At 52.0% G+C, this 20806-nt stretch overlaps 1 protein-coding gene across 1 annotated transcript; it reads left to right on the forward strand.

Moving 5' to 3' along the window:
• Positions 1-6280: 6280 nt before the first annotated feature.
• CCL17 (C-C motif chemokine ligand 17) lies at positions 6281-8478 on the forward strand. The gene is made up of 3 exons (XM_033219921.1): positions 6281-6428; positions 7472-7589; positions 8173-8478. The coding sequence occupies exons 1-3, from the start codon at positions 6359-6361 to the stop codon at positions 8258-8260; spliced, it is 276 nt and encodes a 91-aa protein (XP_033075812.1). The 5' UTR covers positions 6281-6358; the 3' UTR covers positions 8261-8478.
• Positions 8479-20806: the final 12328 nt, after the last annotated feature.

Consider the following 20806-nt stretch of genomic DNA (forward strand, 5'->3'; position numbering starts at 1 on the left):
TACTCATCCATCTATCTATTTATTCTTTCACCATCCATCTACCCATCCATCTATCCATCATCCATCCACACATCCACTCATCCATTTATCTACCATCCATCCATCCATCCATCCATCCATCCTTTCATCTGCATTCCAGCCACTCATCTATCCATCACCCATCCACACATCCATCCATCATCTATCCACCATCCATCCGTTCACTCATTTACCCTTCCATATCCATTCACCCATTCATTCATTCACCCATCCATAAAACCACTCACCTATTTATACATTCAGTAAACATATATATATATATTTTGAGACAGGGTCTCACTCTGCCTCCCAGGCTGGAATGCAGTGGTGCAATCATGGCTCACTGCAGCCTCAACCTTCCTGATGTCGGTGATCCTCCCTACTCAGCCTCCGGAGTAGCTGGGACAGGTGCACACTGTAACACCTGGCTAATCTTTTTTTTTTTTTTTTTTGAGACAGAGTCTCACTATGTTGCCCAGGATGGAGTGCAGTGGTGTGATCTCGGCTCACTGCAATCTCCACCTCCCGGGTTCAAGCGATTCTCCTGCCTCAGCCTCCCAAGTAGCTGGGACTACAGGCACACTCCACTACACCCAGCTAATTTTTTTTTTGTATATATATATATATTTTTTGTATATTTAGTAGAGACGGGATTTCACCATGTTGGCCAGGAAGGTCTCGATCTCCTGACCTCGTGATCCACCTGCCTTGGCCTCCCAAAGTGCTGGGATTACAGGCTTGAGCCACTGTGCCTGGTCATTTTTTTGCATTTTTTTGTAGAGACAGGGTTTCACCACATTGCCTAGGCTTGTCTTGAACTCCTGGGCTGAAGTGATCCACCTGCCTCTGCCTCCCAAAGTATTGGAATTACAGGTCTAATAAACATATTTTATTGAGCACCCACTAAGGTGCTAAGTCCTGGAGGGATAAGTTGGAACATAAAAGAGATCCTTCAAGGATTTTACAGTCTTTTGTGTGAGTCCCAACAAGTAAATTAGCAATCACAATACAATATGAAGACAGCCACGAAGAGGGAAGTCAATGAACTCTGGGGATATAGAGGAAGGAAGGGAGTGAGGGTTCAAGCTGGCCCTCTGAAATGAGGGTAGGAGTAAAAGGAAGTGAGATGGGGGAGCAGGAGAGAATGTTCCAGACAGGAAGAACAGCCTGTACAAAGGCTTGGGCATCAGTAAGGGCCTGGCATTTTCAAGGAACTGAAAGAAGGTCCATGTGGCTGGGACAAAGTGATGTGGTGGGTGGTGGAGCTGGAGGAAAAAGTTGAGCCTGGAGAAGTAGGCAGAAATGTGGGCTTTGTCCTGAGGGTAATGGGGAGGCATTGAAGGATTTCGAGAGGGGAGAGCCTTGCTCAGACTCGTGTTTTGGAGATCACTGGGCTTTTGAGAGGAAGATGGACTGGACCAGGAAGGCCTGGAAGCTGGGGCATGAGTTCACGGCTGTGGTCCAGCAGAGAGATGGAGGAGGAGGAGACGAATTCAGGACACATCCAGGTAGCCAACTAACACACTTTGCTGATGGACTGGATGTGGGCAGTGAGGGAGAGCCCAGGGACAGAGATGACCCTTGGATTTCCGACCTGAGGAACCAAGAGGACACCCCGTCAGGAATGACAGACACATCAACGGGCAAGTCAAGTCTTTGGGACAGGGGAATGGGGCCTATTTTGGGGCCGGGGTGGAAATAGCATTTGGGACCCTCACATCTCAGCTGGACTGGCCCTGATCCCTGATTCCCGGGCCCCTGGGCAGGGCAGGATGAATCCAGTTTCAGCTGTCAGTGATGGAGATGAGTAAACAAATGCTCAATCCTTCCTGAGCTGCTCCAGGAGACCCTAGGCAAGTCACTGCCCTGATGAGCCTCAGGTGACACTGGTGTGACGGGAATGACACTTCTGCCTAGCTGCCCACCCCCAGTCAGCCACAGCTGTCAAATGCAATTGAAGATGATGAAGAGCTGCCGCCCCAGCTGCTTGGATGCTCTGTGACTGACAGCATCCTCGTTCCACCCACTGCCTCGGGGACAGGCTTCTGTATGAGCCTGGGCAGAGCCTGGGGCAGGAACGTTCCTTCCCTGTCTTTCAGGGAGAAGGACCACATATCTGCCTGTTCCAGTGCCCTCTGGCCAAAGCGGAGTGGGCTGTTGCAGCAGCCCCTGGGGCAAGCGCGACAGATTCCTGGGTGGTGTGCCTGCCCACTTTAGTCAGAGGCGTTGAGACAAGGAGTTACCATGGCCGTTGCTCCCACTCACATCCAATTCCCCTTCACACTCTCCTAATAGGCCTAACAGTGTCTGGCCTGCTTCCCTGTCATGGCCCTTTCCCTTCCCCTGGCCACAGCATTCTCTCCCCTGCTGCCCCTCCACAAAGCTCTGCCTCACTGCCACCTCCTCCAGGGAGCATTCCTGATTGCCCTGACAGACCTCCAGGTCCTAGAGTCCTCACAGCAGCATAAAGATCTCTCAAGATGTTTCGGATAGGCCCAGACTTCGGGATATTTTGTCTGGAAGGTCCCTTGGCATCTATCTCACAGCCTGGGAGAACTGAGGAGGAATAAACTCGGTTAACCCCTGGTGAGGAAACCACCTCAAAAATATCCCTGGTCCCGGCCACCTCCCAAAGAAGACTGAGGCACACTGGGCCCTTTGCGTCCATCTCACCTACCCTTCCTTCAGTCCTGTGTTTACTCGGTCAGTCCTGTGTTTACTCGAACGCTGAAGGTTCACTGCATGCCAGGCACCATGCTTGGCCCTGGGGATGCCCACAGCACGGGGCAAGGCAGACACAGACTGTCCTCGTGTGACTGGCTCTCAGTCTTGCATTTAGGCTGTGCCCCGTGCCGGGGTTTCATGCTGTTGCCCTACTTTTTTTTTTTTTTTTTTTTGAGACGGAATCTTGCTCTGTCACCCAGGCTGGAGTGCAGTGGCGCTATCTCTGCTTACTGCAAGCTCCACCTCCCAGGTTCACGCCATTCTTCTGCCTCAGCCTCTCCAGCAGCTGGGGCTACAGGTGGCCGCCACCAAGCCCAGCTGATCTTTTGTATTTTTAGTAGAGACGGGGTTTCACCATGTTAGCCAGGATAGTCTCGATCTCCTGACCTCATGATCTGCCCGCTTCAGCCTCCCAAAGTGCTGGGATTACAGGCGTGAGCCACCATGCCCAGCTGTTGTTGCCCTAATTTATATCTGCACATTTCCCTCTCTGCACCTTTGCCTAAACCGTGCACCCTGTGCAATGTCCTTTCTTCCAATCTCAGTATGAATATATATATATTTTTTTTAACGGAGTCTCGCTCTGTCGCCCAGGCTGGAGTGCAGTGGTACAATCTCGGCTCACTGAAAGCTCCGCCTCCCAGGTTCACGCCATTCCCCTGCCTCAGCCTCCTGAGTAGCTGGGACTACAGGTGCCTGCCACCCTGCCTGGCTAATTTTTTTGTATTTTTTAGTAGAGACGGGGTTTCATCGTGTTAGCCAGGATGGTCTCAATCTCCTGACCTCGTGATCTGCCCGTCTCGGCCTCCCAAAGTGCTGGGATTACAGGCTTGAGCCACTGCGCCCGGCCTCAGTATGAATCTTATCTACAAAACCTAGCCTATGCCCTACAGCCACCTCTTTCAGGTAGACTTCCATGAATTCTGGCCAGAAGCAGCCTCTCCCCAATCTGTGCCCCGAAGCCCTTTAATCTCACCTGCATGTCCTTATAAGGGGTCAGGCCCTGTTCCCCCACCCCTATCCACTGTGAAACCCCACAACAGCAGGGTCTGGCCTCTGTCCGCCCTGCAGCCCCGGGCACAGCCCCAAGAGGCCAGCTGCCCCTGCCAGCCAGGCAGTCTGCACCAGCCTTGCGCTGAACCGGAACCTTCCTAGTCCAGAACCTTCCACTGCTACTTTTATGACCTGTTCCCCAGAATAAACAGGGGAATTTGGGTCCTTCTGGAGAAAGCTCTGAGTCTGTGGGAAAGCAAAGAAGACTCAGAACCCACCGGGGAGTTTCCCCAGCAGCGGGGACTGCAGTCGTTTCATCACTAATCAGGCTGCTCACTGGGTCACAGTTGTCCCTTGCAGTTGTGTAGCACAGAAGAGCATGTAGTGGCTTCTGTGGCAGGTGGAGTTCCCACAATAGGGCAGGCAGAAGCCACAGGACAGAGCACACAGAGGGCAGCGAGGGCAGGAGGGGTGGTTGGCAGAGGCGCCCCTTCCTGCCTGTTCCCAGGACCCAGGCCCGGCCCTACACCTCTGGGCTCAGGCTCTGTCGCCAGGTCAGGGCTGCCCTGTGCCTGCACACCTCCCCCTGCCCAGCGCGCCCTCCTTTGCAGGGGGACTCTGCGGAGAGCTACTCTGAGGCTGCTCCTCCCTTTCTCTGGGATGTTGGCGCCAAGGAGGTGCCCAGGCAGGAAAAGCAGCCTCCCCTCCCCCTCCTCTGCATGTGCAAATGGAAGCCAGCCCTGGGCGCAGGAGGGGTGGCTGGGGGCAAAGAACCCATCTGGGCTGTGGCTTGAGGAGGGGGCAGGGGCAGGGTCTCTGGTAGCTAATGAGACCCCCAGAGAAGCAGAGAAATGTTGGTGCGAGGCCCACCAAGGGGGTCTCCATCTTCCTGAGATCTACTGTTTTGGCAGGGCTCTGTGGGGCAGACCAAACTTCCTTCTACAAGTGATGAGATTGAGGTCCAGAGAGGGTCTGAGAGCCGCCCGAGGTCACACAGAGGATCCTGCCCACAGAAAGATTTCTCCATGAGCAGGGAAGCCCCCCCTCCCAGGTGCAGAAGCAGCCAGGCCTCCCTTGTTGAGGGGTAGGGAGAGGAGCGCCTGGGGCTCCTCCGAGGTTGAGGGTCTCTGTCTGGTTTCCTCTTATAGGATCCCCACCCTTCCACCTGAGGACTGATGAGGTTAGCTCTGAGCAATGCTCCGGGAGTGTGGGGTTTCCACAGGTCCCCAGAATCTAAAACCAAGAAACAAAAAACCTCACGACAAATAGTGGCTGTTGCTGTTATCATGACGTTAGTGAAAAACTTTGTAAAGATACAGTGATTAACACAGGGTGGACTGTGAAAGGGTGGAAGGCCCCTGTGCCTTGTTTTGGAGGGGCAGTGCTATCATTTTGAGTTGGCCCTGGTCATGTAGGGAGAGGGTGAAGCCAGGCCAAGGTCCCCCATGTCACAATCAGAGTCCAGGTGCTGCCCTGCCTGGAGCCGCCCTTCCCTGGTGCTGCCCACCTGAAGGCCATGGGACTCTCATCCTACTGAAGGGATGCCTGTGCTCAGGCTCCTGTGAGCCCCAACAGGGTGACTGGCAATTTCCTCGGGGGACTGACCCACTTGCAGGGATGCTGTGACCTGGGGCTGAGACCCTAGAGTCACAGAGAAGCCAGTTCACCAACTTTATCAACCTCCTTATGATTGCAATTCTTGTTTTATTCCTAACCCTACTGGAAAGTGGACTCATGTTCTGTCATCTGCCCTGCAAAGAGCCGGGGTGCCTGGAAAGTCAGCTCAGGGCCTGACTCAGGCTGGACCCTGACCAGGCATCTAGTACTGACTCTGGGACACAGCTCTGCTAGAAGTGAGAAGCAGCATCTCCCACTGACCCCTTCGTTCTGTTCTGTATCTTAGGGTAAGGCATCCCATTTAGGGGAACGTGGTCTCCTGAGCTATTTGGACTGAATGGTGATTGAAGCACCACCGGGCTCTTGCCTCCTGCGGTCAGGGCCTCGCCTGGGATGGGACACCAACCAAAGCTGCTCTGTGCCCTGGCTGGGCCTCAGCCTCTCGGAGGCGGATCAAGCATGGACCTCCCTGCAGAGTGATGCCCATGTGCCTGTGCCCGGCAGCCGCGGTGGCCCCGACAGCACCCTGAAGCTCACTCATGGTCCAGAAGAGCTCTGCTTGGTTTCTGCCTGGTTGACTCCCCAACACCCCCGTCTGCTCCCCTATTCAAGCCACCATGCATGAAGGACGCTCTCCAGCCCCAGAGAGAGGAACCCAGCTGTGCATGGAGGCTTTTCAATTCTAATAGAGGAACCAAGAAATGTCCCCTTTGAAAGGAGAAGTATGTCACTGCCATGGGCTCCAGATACATGTACCCCACCTCCATCTGTAGTTGAGTGCCCCTTCTCTGGAAATCCACAAATATTCCAAGAGCTGGACTTCTCCTGAATCATCTCAAATTCTTCGAACTTCGCTGGTCTAGGGAAGGATATGAGGAGGTGACAGAAGGCGGGGCAAGACCCTCAAAGAGGTTAAATAGGTCACTGCCACCCTCGACTCTCACCAGGGTGTCTCCCTAAGCAGAGGGACCCGCACGCAGAGACTCCCTCCTGGGCTCCTGGCACCATGGCCCCACTGAAGATGCTGGCCCTGGTCATCCTCCTCCTGGGGGCTTCTCTGCAGCACATCCATGCAGGTGAGAGCAGGGGACAGGTGGCCAGGGGTGGGCACCGGGAGGACAGGAGTTGGGGGCATGAAGACCACTGCAGCAACACACACATTTGTGTATTATTTACACCCCACCTACTCCCAGAAAAGACATGAGAAGCCCACAGCACTAGGATTTTGAGGGAAATAAGCAGAGAAAAATGTTGATGATGACCCAGCTCTTGCGGGTGGGCTTGGTGAGGTCCAAAGCGAGCACAGCTCCGGCTGCAATGGCTGCGAGGTGGGGGCTGTGGCTGTAGTTGTGCAATGGAAAATGAACAATTCTCAAAATTATTTATTAGCCTCTGTTTTATTAACAGGTTTTATGTACAACGAAGGAATCAGCATAAAGATAGGATAATTGGTTCCAAAAGCATGTAAAAAAATATTCTTTTTTTTGAGATGGAGTCTCGCTATGTTGTCCAGGCTGGAGTGCAATGGTGCGATCTCAGCTCACTGCAACCTCTGCCTCCTGAGTTCAAGCAATTATCCTACCTCAGCCTCCCAAGTAGCTGGTAATTCAGGGGCCCAGCCACCACGCCACCAATGGATTTTCACCACGTTGGTCAGGCTGGTCTCGAACTCCTGACCTCAGGCAATGCACCCACTTCAGCCTCCCAAAGTGCTGGGATTACAGGCGTGAGCCTCGGGTCTGAGCCTGAAAAAGAGATTCTTATACTAGGTTGGCAAAGGGAAGATGAAATAAGGTTGCCAAGTATAGACATACAGGGATGCACACAAACACACACACATAGGCACTCACAGGACACACAGGATCCCCCACAGACACACACAGACATACATACCCACACACACACGGGACCCCCACAGCATACACAGAGGCCTCACACACACTTGTGCACGGTAACACACAGACACACATACACACAGGCAGCGATGCACATGCAGTCACCACACACAGGTGCACACATGAACACGCACATGCAGATCTTCCATGAACAGCCTCCAGGAGTCCCCGCAACACACACCCAGATACTCACAGACACCCCTGCCCCGCTCCTCTCCCTGCAGCTCGAGGGACCAACGTGGGCCGGGAGTGCTGCCTGATGTACTTCAAGGGAGCCATTCCCCTTAGAAAGCTGAAGACATGGTACCAGACATCCGAGGACTGTCCCAGGGATGCCATTGTGTAAGTCCCCCCCGGCCCTACCCTGCTCCTCAGGGCCAAGCTTGGGGACAAGTGCTCCCAGGAGCTCCCAGGACAGCCACTGGGGAGCAGGGAAGAGACAGTGGGGCCTTCTTCCCTGACTTCTGCAGGCTCCTTGGGGCAGTTCATGTTCCCCATGCTGTGGGACCCAAAACGGCTGCAGGCCATGAGGTCCAACCTGTTTCTTGATTTGTGGTGAAATCGAGGCCCCGAAGCGATGAACACCCCCAGGTCACACAGCTGGTCAGGGGCAATGTGGTCACCTCCCCTGGCCTGGGCCTAAGCCCTGCCCGCAGTCTCCACGTCCCAGGCTCTAGGCCGTCTGGGGGCATGGGCAGGCTGAGGGGTGGGCACAAGGTCCTGCAGCCCTGGCTGCCTGGGAGGGTTGATGTCACTCAGGACAGAGCCTGAAGTCCCAGATCTGCCACCAATGCCCCGTGACTGCAGCAACTTCCTGCCCCTCTTGGAGCCTTGGAATCCTGGTCAGCACAGGGCGGGTCCATCCCAGGGACTCTGGGGGCCCTTCCCCATCTGCCACCCCTGGTAACATCCTCCTTCTGTGTAGTTTTGTAACTGTCCAGAACAAGGCCATCTGTTCGGACCCCAACGACAAGAAAGTGAAGAAGGCACTTAAATACCTGCAAAGCCTCTAGAGGTCTTGAAGCCTCCTCACCTCAGACTCCTGACTGTCTCCCGGGACCACCTGGGACCTCCAGCATTGGTGTTCACTGCCCCAACCCTGAGCAAATGGGTCCAGGGGAGGCCTTCCAAGGACAAAGAAGCCCCACAGTGAGGAAGATCCCATCCCCTTGTCTGAACTGGAGCCATGGGCACAAAGGGCCCCGATTAAATTCTTTCTCCTCAGTCTGTGTCAGCGTGTTCGTGCCCACAGTGCAAGACGCACTTCCACTCCAGCCTGTCACTCTGGGAAGGTCCTCAGAGAACATCTGGTTCTGCCCTGTGCAGGTTGGAAAGGGAGACTGAGGCTGAGAGGGGCACGTGGCTTCCGCAGACTGCGCACCAGTGAGGGGAAGCCCTGGTGAGAGGCCAGGGGCGGGGTTGGCGGGGCCCTGGGAGGCGGTGGCTGGATTCTGTTCCCACCCACCCCGCGGTCTCCCGGTTTCCCCCTAGCCCAGCTCCTGTTCTTGCCCCACGTGGAGTTGAGGACAAGCTTCCCCGAGGTGCTGGAGTCAATTTCACAGACTGGCCAGGACCCTGCCGCAGGCCACAGCTCTGCCCAGTGCTGGGGAGCCCCCTGACCGAGGGTGGCGGGACCTTGCAGCCCTGTCCCTGCCTCCCCCTGCACTCACTGCAGGCCAGCTCGCCCGGCTCCTCCTGGCCCTGGCTCCCTCTCCCCGCTCAAATTCCAGACCAGCTTCAGAGCAAGGGGGCCCTGGGTCCTCTGCCTGCAGCTACCTTCCTAGCCCCCTCCGGCCCCAGGCAGGCGGGCACCACGCGGCCCTGTGGTTCCTCCTAACTGAAGTGTGATCCCCACCCGGTCCGGGCTGACCTCCCCACTCGCTCAGCTGCGCCCAGCCTGCAGGAAGCCGGCCCAGCACAGCCGCCCACCGACTCGCTCCCCCAGCTCTTAGGGACTGCCCGGAAGCCGACCCCTGCTCCTCATGGTTCCCTCATTGGTTCGTGTGTGTGTGTGTGTGTGTGTGTGTGTGTGTGTGTGTGTGAGTCCCAGCTCCTCCATTAGGTTGAGAGCCCCGTGAGCCACTCCGGGGACCCCGCACCCCTGTGCTCAAAAAGATGGGGACTAGAGGCTCAGAACACCCCACCCCCAGACCCCTGCCCATGCCCAGCTACGGGCTGAGCACAGAGGAGTCGGGGCCTTCCCTTCTACTTCTCTCTCACTCTCCCAACCAGCGATGGGGCCGTGGCTTCTCTCTGAACACAGTTTGGCGGCAGGGGCATGGGTCCTTCTCTTCTGAGGACCTTGTGGCCGGCATTGTTTGGCACGGCTGCGGTTAGAAGGGCAATTTCCAGGCCCTACTGTTGCCTCCTTCTGCCCCCTTGTGGCCAGTCCACTCATTGCAGGGCAGATGATAGAACGCGAGTCTACTTTCCAGTAGGGGCAGGATTAAAATAAGAACAGCGATAAAAACGTTGATAAAACCAGTGAACTGGCTTCCCTGTGACTCTAGGGTCTCTTCGGCCGCAGATGGGCTCATCTCCTGTCCTGATGCCGAGGAGGATCCCTTGAACAACTGCCTAAGACCCAGAGTCCTAGGGGTGGCCCAGTCTGAGTTCTTCATGGAAAATTGTCCTCTGAATCCACCCGGTGGAGGATGATCTAAAAAGAAAGGGAGGCAAAGAGAAGCTCCTAAGATAGCAAAGGCCAGCGACGGTCGGGGTCTGGACCCCTGCACCCTGCAGGCCAGAGCTGGAAGGACTCTCAGAGTGCAATGGCTGGATTTCAGCTCACTGCAACCTCCGCCTCCCAGGTTCAAGCGATTCTCCTGCCTCAGCCTCCTGAGTAGCTAGGATTACAGGTGCCTGCCACCACACCCGGCTAATTTTTTTGCATTTTTAGTAGAGACAGGGTTTCACCATGTCAATCAGGCTGGTCTTGAACTCTTGGCCTCATGTGATCCACTAGCCTTGGCCTCCCAAAGTGCTGAGATCCTAGGCATGAGCCACTGCGCCTGGCCTCCAGCAAACTTCGTTTAAAAAAGCAAGACCTTTTTTTTCCCCCTACTGAAATCCTACTCAGAAGCCCATATTATAAGCTGAGATAAGTAGAGCTGCCGTGGAGGCCCGTGAGGAGGTGGGGAGTTGCCAGAGGGTCCCTGAAAGTGAGATAGGGTGGGGGCGTTGCATAAAGGCAGGGAAGAGGTGGATCCAGGACTGGCAACAAAATGCACGATTCAGAATCCAAGTATTCACAAGCAGCATCCGGCGCAAGTTGGGGGATGGTGAGATGGAAGAGCTAGGACAACTGCCATCTGACCTCAGGGCATTTTAAGGAGGTGTGACTTGGAGGCTGCCATGATTGGAAAGCTGGGAGGGAAAAAGAGGAATGGGCAGGTTCGGGGTGAAAAGTGAGGAGGAGTGCCAGACTTACGTTGCTTCTTTCAACTGATAGGTGCCTCCCCTCCTCCCCCACCCCACCGCTGCTTTTTTTTCTTTTCAGATGGAGTCTGGCTCTGTCCCCAGGCTGGAGTGCAGTGGTGCGATCTCGGCTCACTGCAACCTCTGTCTCCCGGGTTCAAGGGATACTCATGCCTCAGCTTCCTGAGTAGCTGGGATTATAGGTGTGTGCCACCATACCCGGCTGATTTTTGTATTTTTAGAGGAGACAGGGTTTTATCATGTTGGCCAGGTTGGTTTCGAACACCTGAGCTCAAGTGATCCACCCGCCTCAGCCTCCCAAAGTGCTGGGATTACTATTCTGAAATCCAGTTTCTCTTCAACGTTCAACTGAGTGTTGCCTCCCCGGCAGCCAGACAACCAGCCCTGGTCTCTCTGGTTACATCTGAACCTGGGCTGTGTGTCCTCCACCTGCTGCCAGCGCTCACCTCAGTCTAATCCTGACCACACTCTGCCCCTTGTAATTGGAGCTGCTTGGGTGATTTACCCAATAAACTCACTGAGCAGGTATTTGGGTCAGGAAACAGTACCAGACTCATTTATGAGGAGGGAAAAAAGCTTTGTGCATAGTGCATATTTGATTTATACATTTTCACCAGTGCTGCTTGGGTGAATTCCACAAGGGGCACTAGCGGGGAAAGAGAAATTTCCTGGGGAGCCGTAACAACCAGGCCTGAAACACATCTCATCTCCAAATGTGGAAATTAGAATTGGATTGTTCTCCAATGGCCCACCAGAGGGCACTCTGCTCTTAGGAGGAAGTTCTGAGGCTGATGTGCCTGAGGCCCTGACCCCACCAGCTGGACTCCCACCCCATCGCTGTCCCCAGGGGCTGGGATCAGCCACATCTGGTTGTAACTGCACTAGGCCTTGAGGCAGGGGTGTCTGTAGCTGGCCAGCTCTCCTCTTGGGGGAACAGAAGCTAAGAAACCACCAATTACACTGCCTGGGGCTTGCTGGATGAAGAGGAAGAAGGAAGAAACGCTGCTGGGACTAGCAGGGCCACTAACTCCAGAAGCAACCTGGGCAGTGCCGAGAGCTGTGGGCCGGGGTGTTTCCCTGTATTTTCTCAGAGACTGTATTTGTTCTATTTGGCATCCATTTATCACAGGGCCAAATCACAGAGCCAAAGGCATTTACACCTCCCCTGCAAGCCGGATTTTGCAAGTTTTTGAAAGTAATAATAGTTACAAACCCTCCTACCAATCCCGATCACAGACCCCCCAACCATCTATATTTAACTCTCACACCAAGCCAGTAATTCCCCTGCCCTAAATCACCCAGAGCCGGGTAGAGACAACTAGGGGCAGCCCCTATGCCCAAGGCCCTCTGGAATTATTCCAACTAGCCAGACCTGGGCTGCTTCCCCTGGCCTGCCTTGCCCTTCAAGTGGAAACTCCATGAAAGGCTGTGGCCTGTGCTGTTCTGTGAACCTTCCTTTTAGTCTCCTGACCAAACTTGGTGCTCCCCCTGTGGAGCCTGTGTGTGGTCCTGCATGTGTGCCATGCCCTGTTCTCCTGGGAGATGCAAGTAATAAATTCTTCTTTCAGTGGCCTTGGTTGCTCTGTGTTGTCACTCAGCCACCTCCATCAGTTCAAATCCTGTGGGTACCTTTAAAAAGTTTTAAATTGACACATAGTAATTGTACATATTTATGGGGCACATGTGATACTTTGACACAGGCGTCCAATGCGTAATGATCAGATCAAGGTAATCAGGATACCATCACCTTGAACATTTACCATTTCACTCTGTTGGGAATGTTTCAAATCTTCTCTTCTAGCCATTTTGAAATATACAATAGGCCGGGCATAGTGGCTCACACCTGTAATCCCAGCACTCTGGGAGGCCGAGGTGAGAGGATCGCTTGAGCCCAGGAGTTTGAGACCAGTCTGGGCAACATAGTGAGACTCAGTCTTTACGAAACACAAAAATTAGCCAGGCATGGTAGCGTGTGCCTGTGCTGCCAGCTACCCAGGAGGCTGAGGTGGGAGGATCACTTGAGCACAGCAGGTCGAGGCTGCAGTGAACCATGATGGCACCACTGCACTCCAGCCGGGGTGACAGAGGGAGGCCCTGTCTCAAAAAGAAAAAAAAAAAGGCCAGGCATAGTGGCTCACACCTGTAATTCTAGCACTTTGGGAGGCCAAGGTGGGTAGGTCACCTGTTCAGGAGTTCTAGACCAGCTTGGCCAACATGGTGAAACCCCGTCTCTAAAAAATACAAAAAAAATTCGCTGGATGTGGTGGCATGCACCTGTAATCCTAGCTACTCAGGAGGCTGAGGCAGGAGAATCACTTGAACCCGGGAGAGGTTGCAGTGAGCCAAGATCACACCATTGCACTCCAGCCTGGACAACAAGAGCAAAACTCCATCTCAAAAAAAAAAAAAAAAAAAAAAGAAAAAGAAAGAAAAGAAAAAAAAAGAAAAAGAAATACGCAATAAATGTTTACTAGTCACCTACTGTGCAATCAAACACTAGAAATTATTCCTTCTATCCAACTGTTTGTATGCACCCATTAATCAATCTCTCCCCATCACTCCCTCTCCCCTAAATAGAACTACCATATGATCCAACAATTCTACCACTGGGTATTTATCCAAAGGAAAGGAAATCAGTATATCAAAGGGATACCTGCACCCCCATGCTTATTGCAGCACTATTCACAATAGCCAAGATATGGAATCAACCCGTGTCCATCAGTGGAAGAATAAATAAAGAAATTTGGTACATGTACACAACGGAGTACTATTCAGCCATTAAAAAAAAAAAGGAAATCCTGTCATTTGCAGCAAAATGGATGGATAGTCATTATGTTAAGTGAAATAAGCCAGGCACAGAAAGACAACTATCTCATGTTCTCACTCATACGTGGGAGCTAAAAAAGCTTATCTTTGAAAATGCATTTTAACACAAAGGGTCAGGGACCTGTTTGGAGTCTCTGCTTTGCCACTGACTGGCCACTGGACCTGGACACACATGCCTTACCTGCCTGAGCCTATTTCTCCTTGAAGCAATGGAACTGGACCCTCTCTCACCTGTTTCGGGATGTGCCAATATGGCTACTTCTCTACCTCTCACATTGCTCTTAGGGGACCACAGTCTTAGAAAACCTGCCATTTCCAGTCGGGTGCAGCGGCTCACGATCATGAGGTCAAGAGATTGAGACCAGCCTGACCAACATGGTGAAACCTCGTCTCTACTAAAAATACAAAAATTAGCCAGGCATGGTGGTGCGTGCCTGTAATACCAGCTACTCGGGAGGCTGAGGCAGGAGAATCGCTTGAACTCGGGAGGCAGAGATTGCGGTGAGCTGAGATCGAGCCATTGCACTCCAGCCTGGGCAACAGAGTGAGGCTCTGTCTCAAAAAAAAAAAGAAAGAAAAGAAAACCTACCATTTCCTCATAATTGAACTGCCATCACCTGAATATTCCCTGTGCCCTTTTCCAAATCCAGCATGGCAACCACAGGAGTGAAATACTCAGACAAGCAAAGGGATCAGGGCTTTAAGAAGTCAGCCTTCAGCCAAGCATGGTGGCTCACACCTGTAATCCCAGCACTTTGGGAGGCCGAGGCGGGCGGATCACTTGAGGTCAGGAGTTCAAGACCAGCCTGGCCAACAGGGTGAAACTCTGACAGTACTAAAAATACAAAAATTAGTTGGGCATGGTAGTGCACGCCTGTAATCCCAGCTACTTGGGAGGCTGAGATGGGGGGATTGCTTGAACCTGGGAGGTAGAGTTTGCAGTGAGCCAAGATCAGTCCACTGCACTCCAGCCTGGGCAACAGAGTGAGACTCTGTCTCAAAACAAACCAACCAACCCTGACCAGTCCTCAAAATGATCAAGCTGATCCAAAACAAGGAAAGTGTGAGAAACTGTCACAGCCAAAAAGCCTTCAAAGGACTTTTTTTTTTGGAGATGGAGTCTTGCTCATCGCCGAGGCTGGAGTGCAGTGGTGTGATCTCGGCTCACTGCAAGCTCCACCTCCCGCGTTCACGCCATTCTCCTGTCTCAGCCTCCCGAGTAGCTGGGACTACAGGCGCCCGCCACCACGTCTGGCTAATTTTTTGTATTTTTAGCAGAGACGGGGTTTCACCGTGTTAGCCAGGATGGTTAGATCTCCTGACCTCGTGATCCGCCCGCCTCGGCCTCCCAAAGTGCTGGGATTACAGGCGTGAGCCACCGCACCCGGCCCAAAGGACTTGTTTAGTCCTTGCCATACATGTTCATGGTGGGATATTTACTACAGCACAAAGCTGGAAACAGCCCAAGGCCTATAACAGATGAATGGATAAACAAAAGTGGTCTAACCATACAAGGAAGATTTTTCTGCATGGATACGCCCTATGATATGGGTGAAGCTTGAAACACTGTGCTGAGCTAACGCAGCCAACTGCAGGTCACACAGTGTATAATTTCATTCATATGAAATGTCAGAAGTAACTCCATGGAGTCAGAACACCCGCTGGTGGTGACCAGAGATGGTGAGAGAAGACGACGGGAAGGGACTGATGGGGTTTCCTTTTAGGGCAATGAAAACATTCTGGAACTAGATCGGGGCAGTGGTTGCACCACACTGTGAGTGTACCAAATGCTGCTGAATTATTTATTTTAAATCGTTCATTTTATGTTATGCGAATTTCATAAAAAAGACATATTCAATATTCACTTTTCTGCAGAGTAGCAGCCTTGGATGAGACATACATCAGCTCAGGACAAAGGAGTCCTCTAGGAGGGCAGCGAAGGGATTTCACCACTGCTGTAACACTTGTGTATGAAAAAAGGAACGATCGGAATCACACACAGCAAAGCTAGTTGTCTACTGGAAATTCTCTGTATTTGAAATCGTTCATGATTTAAGAGAAAAAATGTTTAAGTAATTATGGAAAATCAAAAAGGAAGGGAAGGGAAGGGAGGAAGGGAAGGGAGGGGAGGGAACGGGAAGGGAGGGGAGGAGAGGGGAGGGGAGGAAAGAAGGAAGGAAAGGAGGGAGGATTCTAACCCAGCTGAGTCTAAATGCAGTCTCCAGATCATCGCAGTGCTTTGCAGAGGTGAAAGCCTCAATGCTGGATGGTGGGTCACGGGTAACCAATGACCAGACCACCAGCTGACCACCGGGAGTGACCACTGAAGGTGAGACCTGAAGTCACTAAGGGCTGAGTGGGGGCTTCTGTCCCTGCTTTTCCCCAGAGGGGTGAAGTAAGAGCCACCCGAGAGCTGCCCCGTCCCCACCCCCACTCAGCACAAAGCTATTTTATACATTTGTGTAACTTGCAGCAAAAAATTTGGTCACAAACAGTATTCACCTGCTCTGTGGCAACCTTCTCCCACTGTTATTATTATTCTGAGGCAGCTTTATATAGATGCCTTACTAGTTCTACTTTAAAATTTTTGCGTGAGATAATGGTGTCAAGTGTTTCACGGAGGTTCAGGTTCGTGTTGGGGAGATGCAGGACTTTGTCCTGGGCTAGCAGTATTCTCCTTAAGACCCAGGGTTTTATGTGAGGGGTTTTCAGGTTTTTTTCAATGAAGTTTCTTAGAAATAACAAATCCATCAGTTGGGCATGGTGGCTCACACCTGCTAATCTCAGCACTGTGGAAGGCCAAGGCGAGTGAATCACCTGAGGTCAGCAGTTTGAGACCAGCCCGGCCAACAAGGTGAAACCCTGTCTCTACTAAAAATACAAAAATCAGCTTAGCATGGTGGCACATGCCTGTAATTCCAGCTACCTGGGAGGCTGAGGCAAGAGAATCGCTTGAACCTGGGAGGCAGAGGTTCCACCACTGCACTCCAGCCTGGTTGACAGAGTGAGACTCCGTCTCAAAAAAAAAAAAAGAAATACAAATCCATCATGTATACGGCAGGTATACAAACCAATAAAAATTAACACTTGTATGCCCACCATCCAGCCAAAGAAAGAGAACTTTCCTGCTACTATGAAGTCCTGCCTCTTTCTCCCGTCTCTCTTTGGAGCCAACTGTGGTCCTGAATTTTATCATTCCCCTTGAGCTTCTTTATTAGTTTTGTCACACACGTTTGTATACATCATGTATATGCACATGTGTATGTGTATATCCTTAATGACAGGCTGATGGATCTGGCATGTTTTTGAGCTTTATGTAAATGAAATATTTCACACACACACACACACACACACACACACTTCTGTGACTTGCTTTTGTGGCTGTTGTTGCTTCGTGATTCTTCCATGTTGAACTGCACAGCTATAGCTCATTACTGCTGTGCAGTGTTCCACTGCTTGGACACACAGCTCATTCATTCACACTCTTGTTAATGGCCTTTTGGATTGTCTCTTAGAAGTACTGCTGCTTTGAATACTTGTTTAGATTGTCTCCTGGTGCATGGGCCAAAGAATTTCTCTAGGGTAGTGGTTCTCAATCCTGGCTGCACTCTACGATGACCTGGGAGAGCTTTGCAAAAATGCTGACGCCCTGGGCCCTACTCCAAGGGATTCTGACTGAATTGGGTTTTAGAAAGGAAACCCAGGAATAGGCTTTGTTTTGTTTTGGTTCATTTTTGGAAGCTATCCAGGTGATTCTAATATGCAGCCAGTGTTCAAAGTGACATGAGGGTGACATTGCCCAAAGTATCCTCACCAACAGTGAGTTCCCACCTGGCCACATTTTCACCCATACTTGGTAAGGTTTCTGTTTAGCCTTCTCCCTGCCACGAGGACAGGCAGCTGGGCTGTTCACAGTCTCTCTTCTCCAGTGCAGAGACCAGGGTGCTTCCAGCATGCCAGGCTCCGCTGTGGGGTTCTCCCTTCAGCTCCACTGCCTGCCTGTGCACTTGGATCCCCACTGTTACAAACAGGGGCCCATTCAGCAGCTCAGGGGTTTCTTCACCTGGAGCAGGTTTGCACCCTCAACTGCTCTCTCTTCTCTCCTGTCCACACTCTGGCTCCAAAGCCTCTGCTCTCACCTCCTTCCAAGTATTTTGTGGTTCTGTTTTGGCTGCCTCCTAACCCCAAAGAAGGTGTGGTTTGTCTCTGCTATCCCCTCCATTTACTGCTTCTGAGTGATTTCAGAAGGAGGAAGTCCCAAATGTATACTGCCAAGTTCTAAGCTAGAGACCTTAGAAAACAAAAAAAGAAGAAAGATTACACCCCTAGCCCCACCTCGGTCCACATTGGGCTGACTCAGAACGTCCAAGGACATCAGGCCTCAGTACTTTTTTTTTTTTTTTTGAGATGGAGTCTCGCTCTATCGCCCAGGCTGGAGTGCAGTGGCCGGATCTCAGCTCACTGCAAGCTCCGCTTCCCGGGTTTAGGCCATTCTCCTGCCTCAGCCTCCCGAGTAGCTGGGACTACAGGCGCCCACCACCTCACCCGGCTAGTTTTTTGTATTTTTTAGTAGAGACGGAGTTTCACGGTGTTAGCCAGGATGGTCTCGATCTCCTGACCTCGTGATCCGCCCGTCTCGGCCTCCCAAAGTGCTGGGATTACAGGCTTGAGCCACCACGCTCGGCCAGTACTTCTTTTTTTTTAGACAGAGTTTCACTCTTATCCCCAGGCTGGAATGCAATGGCGCCATCTTGCCTTACTGCAACCTCCACCTCCCGGGTTCAAGCAATTCAACTGCCTCAGCCTCCCAAGTAGCTGGGATTACAGGCATGTACCACCACACCTGGCTAATTTTTGTATTTTTAGTAGAGACGGCATTTCACCATGTTGGCCAGGCTGGTCTCGAACTCCTGACCTCAGGTGATCCACCTGCCTTGGCCTCCTGAAGTGCTGGGATTACAGGTGTGGGCCACCGTGCCAGGCCAGCCCTCAGTACTTTTATTTTTTTGAGACGGAGTCTCCGTCTCCCAGGCTGGAGTATAGTGGCACGATCTCGGCTCACTGCCAGCTCTGCCTCCCGGGTTCATGCCACTCTCCTGCCTCAGCCTCCCAAGTAGCTGGGACTACGGGCGCCCGCCACCACGTCCGGCTAATGTTTTGTATTTTTAGTAGAGATAGGGTTTCACCGTGTTAGCCAGGATGGTCTCGATCTCCTGACCTCCTGATCTGCCTGCCTTGGCCTCCCAAAGTGCTGGGATTACAGACATGAGCCGCCGCACCCAGCCAGGCCTCAGTACTTTTAAGAGGTGCTTAGGTGAATGATGGCAGCAGGTTACACTCCTGGTCTCACCCTTTCCTCAGATGTAAGATGAGGTTGCATTCAGTGATTATCAGAGCCCGTGTTGGCTCCAATACTGTGAGCTTGCTGAAGGCCGAAACCTTCAGCCTGTCTGGCTGTTGCCTCACTGGGTGCAGGTGCAGGTGCAGATGTGGCTGAGCCCCCGGCCCAGGTGTGCTCTGCTGATTGGCAAGGACTCTTTCCTCACTCTGGGCCCCAAACTCCGAGCTGGCTGGCTTGCCCGGGACCCTGTGGAGTGACACGGCAACTGCCGGCGTGAAATCATTAACTACACCAACTGCAGCAGATAGGAGGTGGCAGCGTCCTTTTTGCCAGCAGCACCTGGGACTCATAACAAGAATCGGTGAGGGCTTGTTGCATTTGCTAGGCCTGTTCAGGAAGCTCTGGCTCAGGATCTCTTGTTCTCAACCTGGAGGGTGAGATTTTTGTCCTTCATCTGAGCAAGTGCAGCAGAAGCAACTAACAGTGGCCCTGCAGCTTAATAATTATGTTACTATCGGGCCAGGCGTGGTGGCTCATGCCTGTTAACCCCAGCACTTTGGGAGGCCAAGGCGGGCAAATCACGAGGTCAGGAGTTTGAGACCAGCCTGGCTAACATGGTAAAACCCCGTCTCTATTAAAAATACAAAAAATTAGCTGGGCGTGATGGTGCACGCCTATAGTCCCAGCTACTCGGGAAGCTGAGACAGGAGAATCACTTGAACCTGGGAGGCAGAGGTTGCAGTGAGCCAAGATCACGCCACTGCACTCCAGCCTGGGTGACAGAGCAAGACTCAGTCTCAAAACAACCACCACCACCACCACAACAAATAATAATAATAATAATAATAATAATAATAATGTTACTGTCAAACCATTCTGGGGCTGAATTAGTTTCCTATTGCTGTGTAACCAACGACCTCACATTTAGCTGCTTATAACACCCATTTCTTATCACAAGTTCTGTGTGCCAGGAGTCCAGGCACAGAAGACCAGGGCCTCTACTCAGGATCTTACAAGGTACTGGCTAGGCTGCATTCTCATCTGGAACTTGGGGTCCTCTCCAAGCTAACGTGGTTGTTGGCAGAATGCAGTTCCTTGCAGCTGTGGACTAAGGTCCCCTTTTTCTCGACTGTCTGCCAATGTGTGAGGAGCCTGCACTCAACAGTTCTGTGGCCCTCTCAGTGCATGATATGGTGAGGCTTTGTGTCCCCACCCAAATCTCATCTTGAATTGAAATCCCCATAATCCCCATGTGTCAAGGGAGAGGGGTGGAGGTCACTGAATCATGAGGGTGGTTTTCCCCATGCTGTTTTCATGATAGTGAGTTCTCACAAGATCTGATGGTTTTATAAGGGACTCTTCCCCCTTTGCTCAGCATGTCTCCTTCCTGCTGCCTTGTAAAGAAGGTGTCTTGCTTCCCCCTTCGCCTTCTGCCATGATTGTAAGTTCCCTGAGGCCTCTCCAGACATGCAGAACTGTTGAGTCAATTAAACCTCTTCCCTTTATAAATTACCCAGTCAAGGACAGTTCTTTATAGTAGTATGAGAGCAGACTAATACAGCAACTTATTTCTTCACGGGTAGCAAAAGAAACTCTTCTCTAGTTCTTCTAAAGGATCAACTGATTGGGTCAGGCCCACTCAGGATAATCTCCCTTTTAATTAACTTAAAGTCCATTAGGGACTTTAATTACATCTGCAAAATCCCTTCACTTTTGCCACAGAATGCAACCTAATCGCAGTATAGATTATCCCATCACATTCACAGGTCCTGCTGAAACTCAAGGGGAGGTTATTATACAAGGGCATGAGTCACTAGGGGTCATCTTAGACCTGCATATAAAAGGGTCTTTGGAGCCAAACTTCAATTAGCCACACCAACAACTAAAATCCACCAGCAGGGACTAGCATAAGCAAAAGCAAACTTGGAGAATCAAATCAAGTTTCAAGGACAGA

This window comes from Trachypithecus francoisi, unplaced genomic scaffold, assembly GCF_009764315.1.
Source record: "Trachypithecus francoisi isolate TF-2019V2 unplaced genomic scaffold, Tfra_2.0 Lachesis_group10, whole genome shotgun sequence".
Classification (NCBI taxonomy): domain Eukaryota; kingdom Metazoa; phylum Chordata; class Mammalia; order Primates; family Cercopithecidae; genus Trachypithecus; species Trachypithecus francoisi.

What these genes read in the sequence shown, in the direction of transcription:
- CCL17 (XM_033219921.1), top strand. Translation starts at nt 6,359, where the DNA reads ATGGCCCCACTGAAGATGCTGGCCCTGGTCATCCTCCTCCTGGGGGCT. An exon ending in TCTGCAGCACATCCATGCAG is followed by an intron (nt 6,429 to 7,471) that starts GTGAGAGCAGGG and finishes CTCTCCCTGCAG; the next exon opens with CTCGAGGGACCAACGTGGGC. An exon ending in TGTCCCAGGGATGCCATTGT is followed by an intron (nt 7,590 to 8,172) that starts GTAAGTCCCCCC and finishes CCTTCTGTGTAG; the next exon opens with TTTTGTAACTGTCCAGAACA.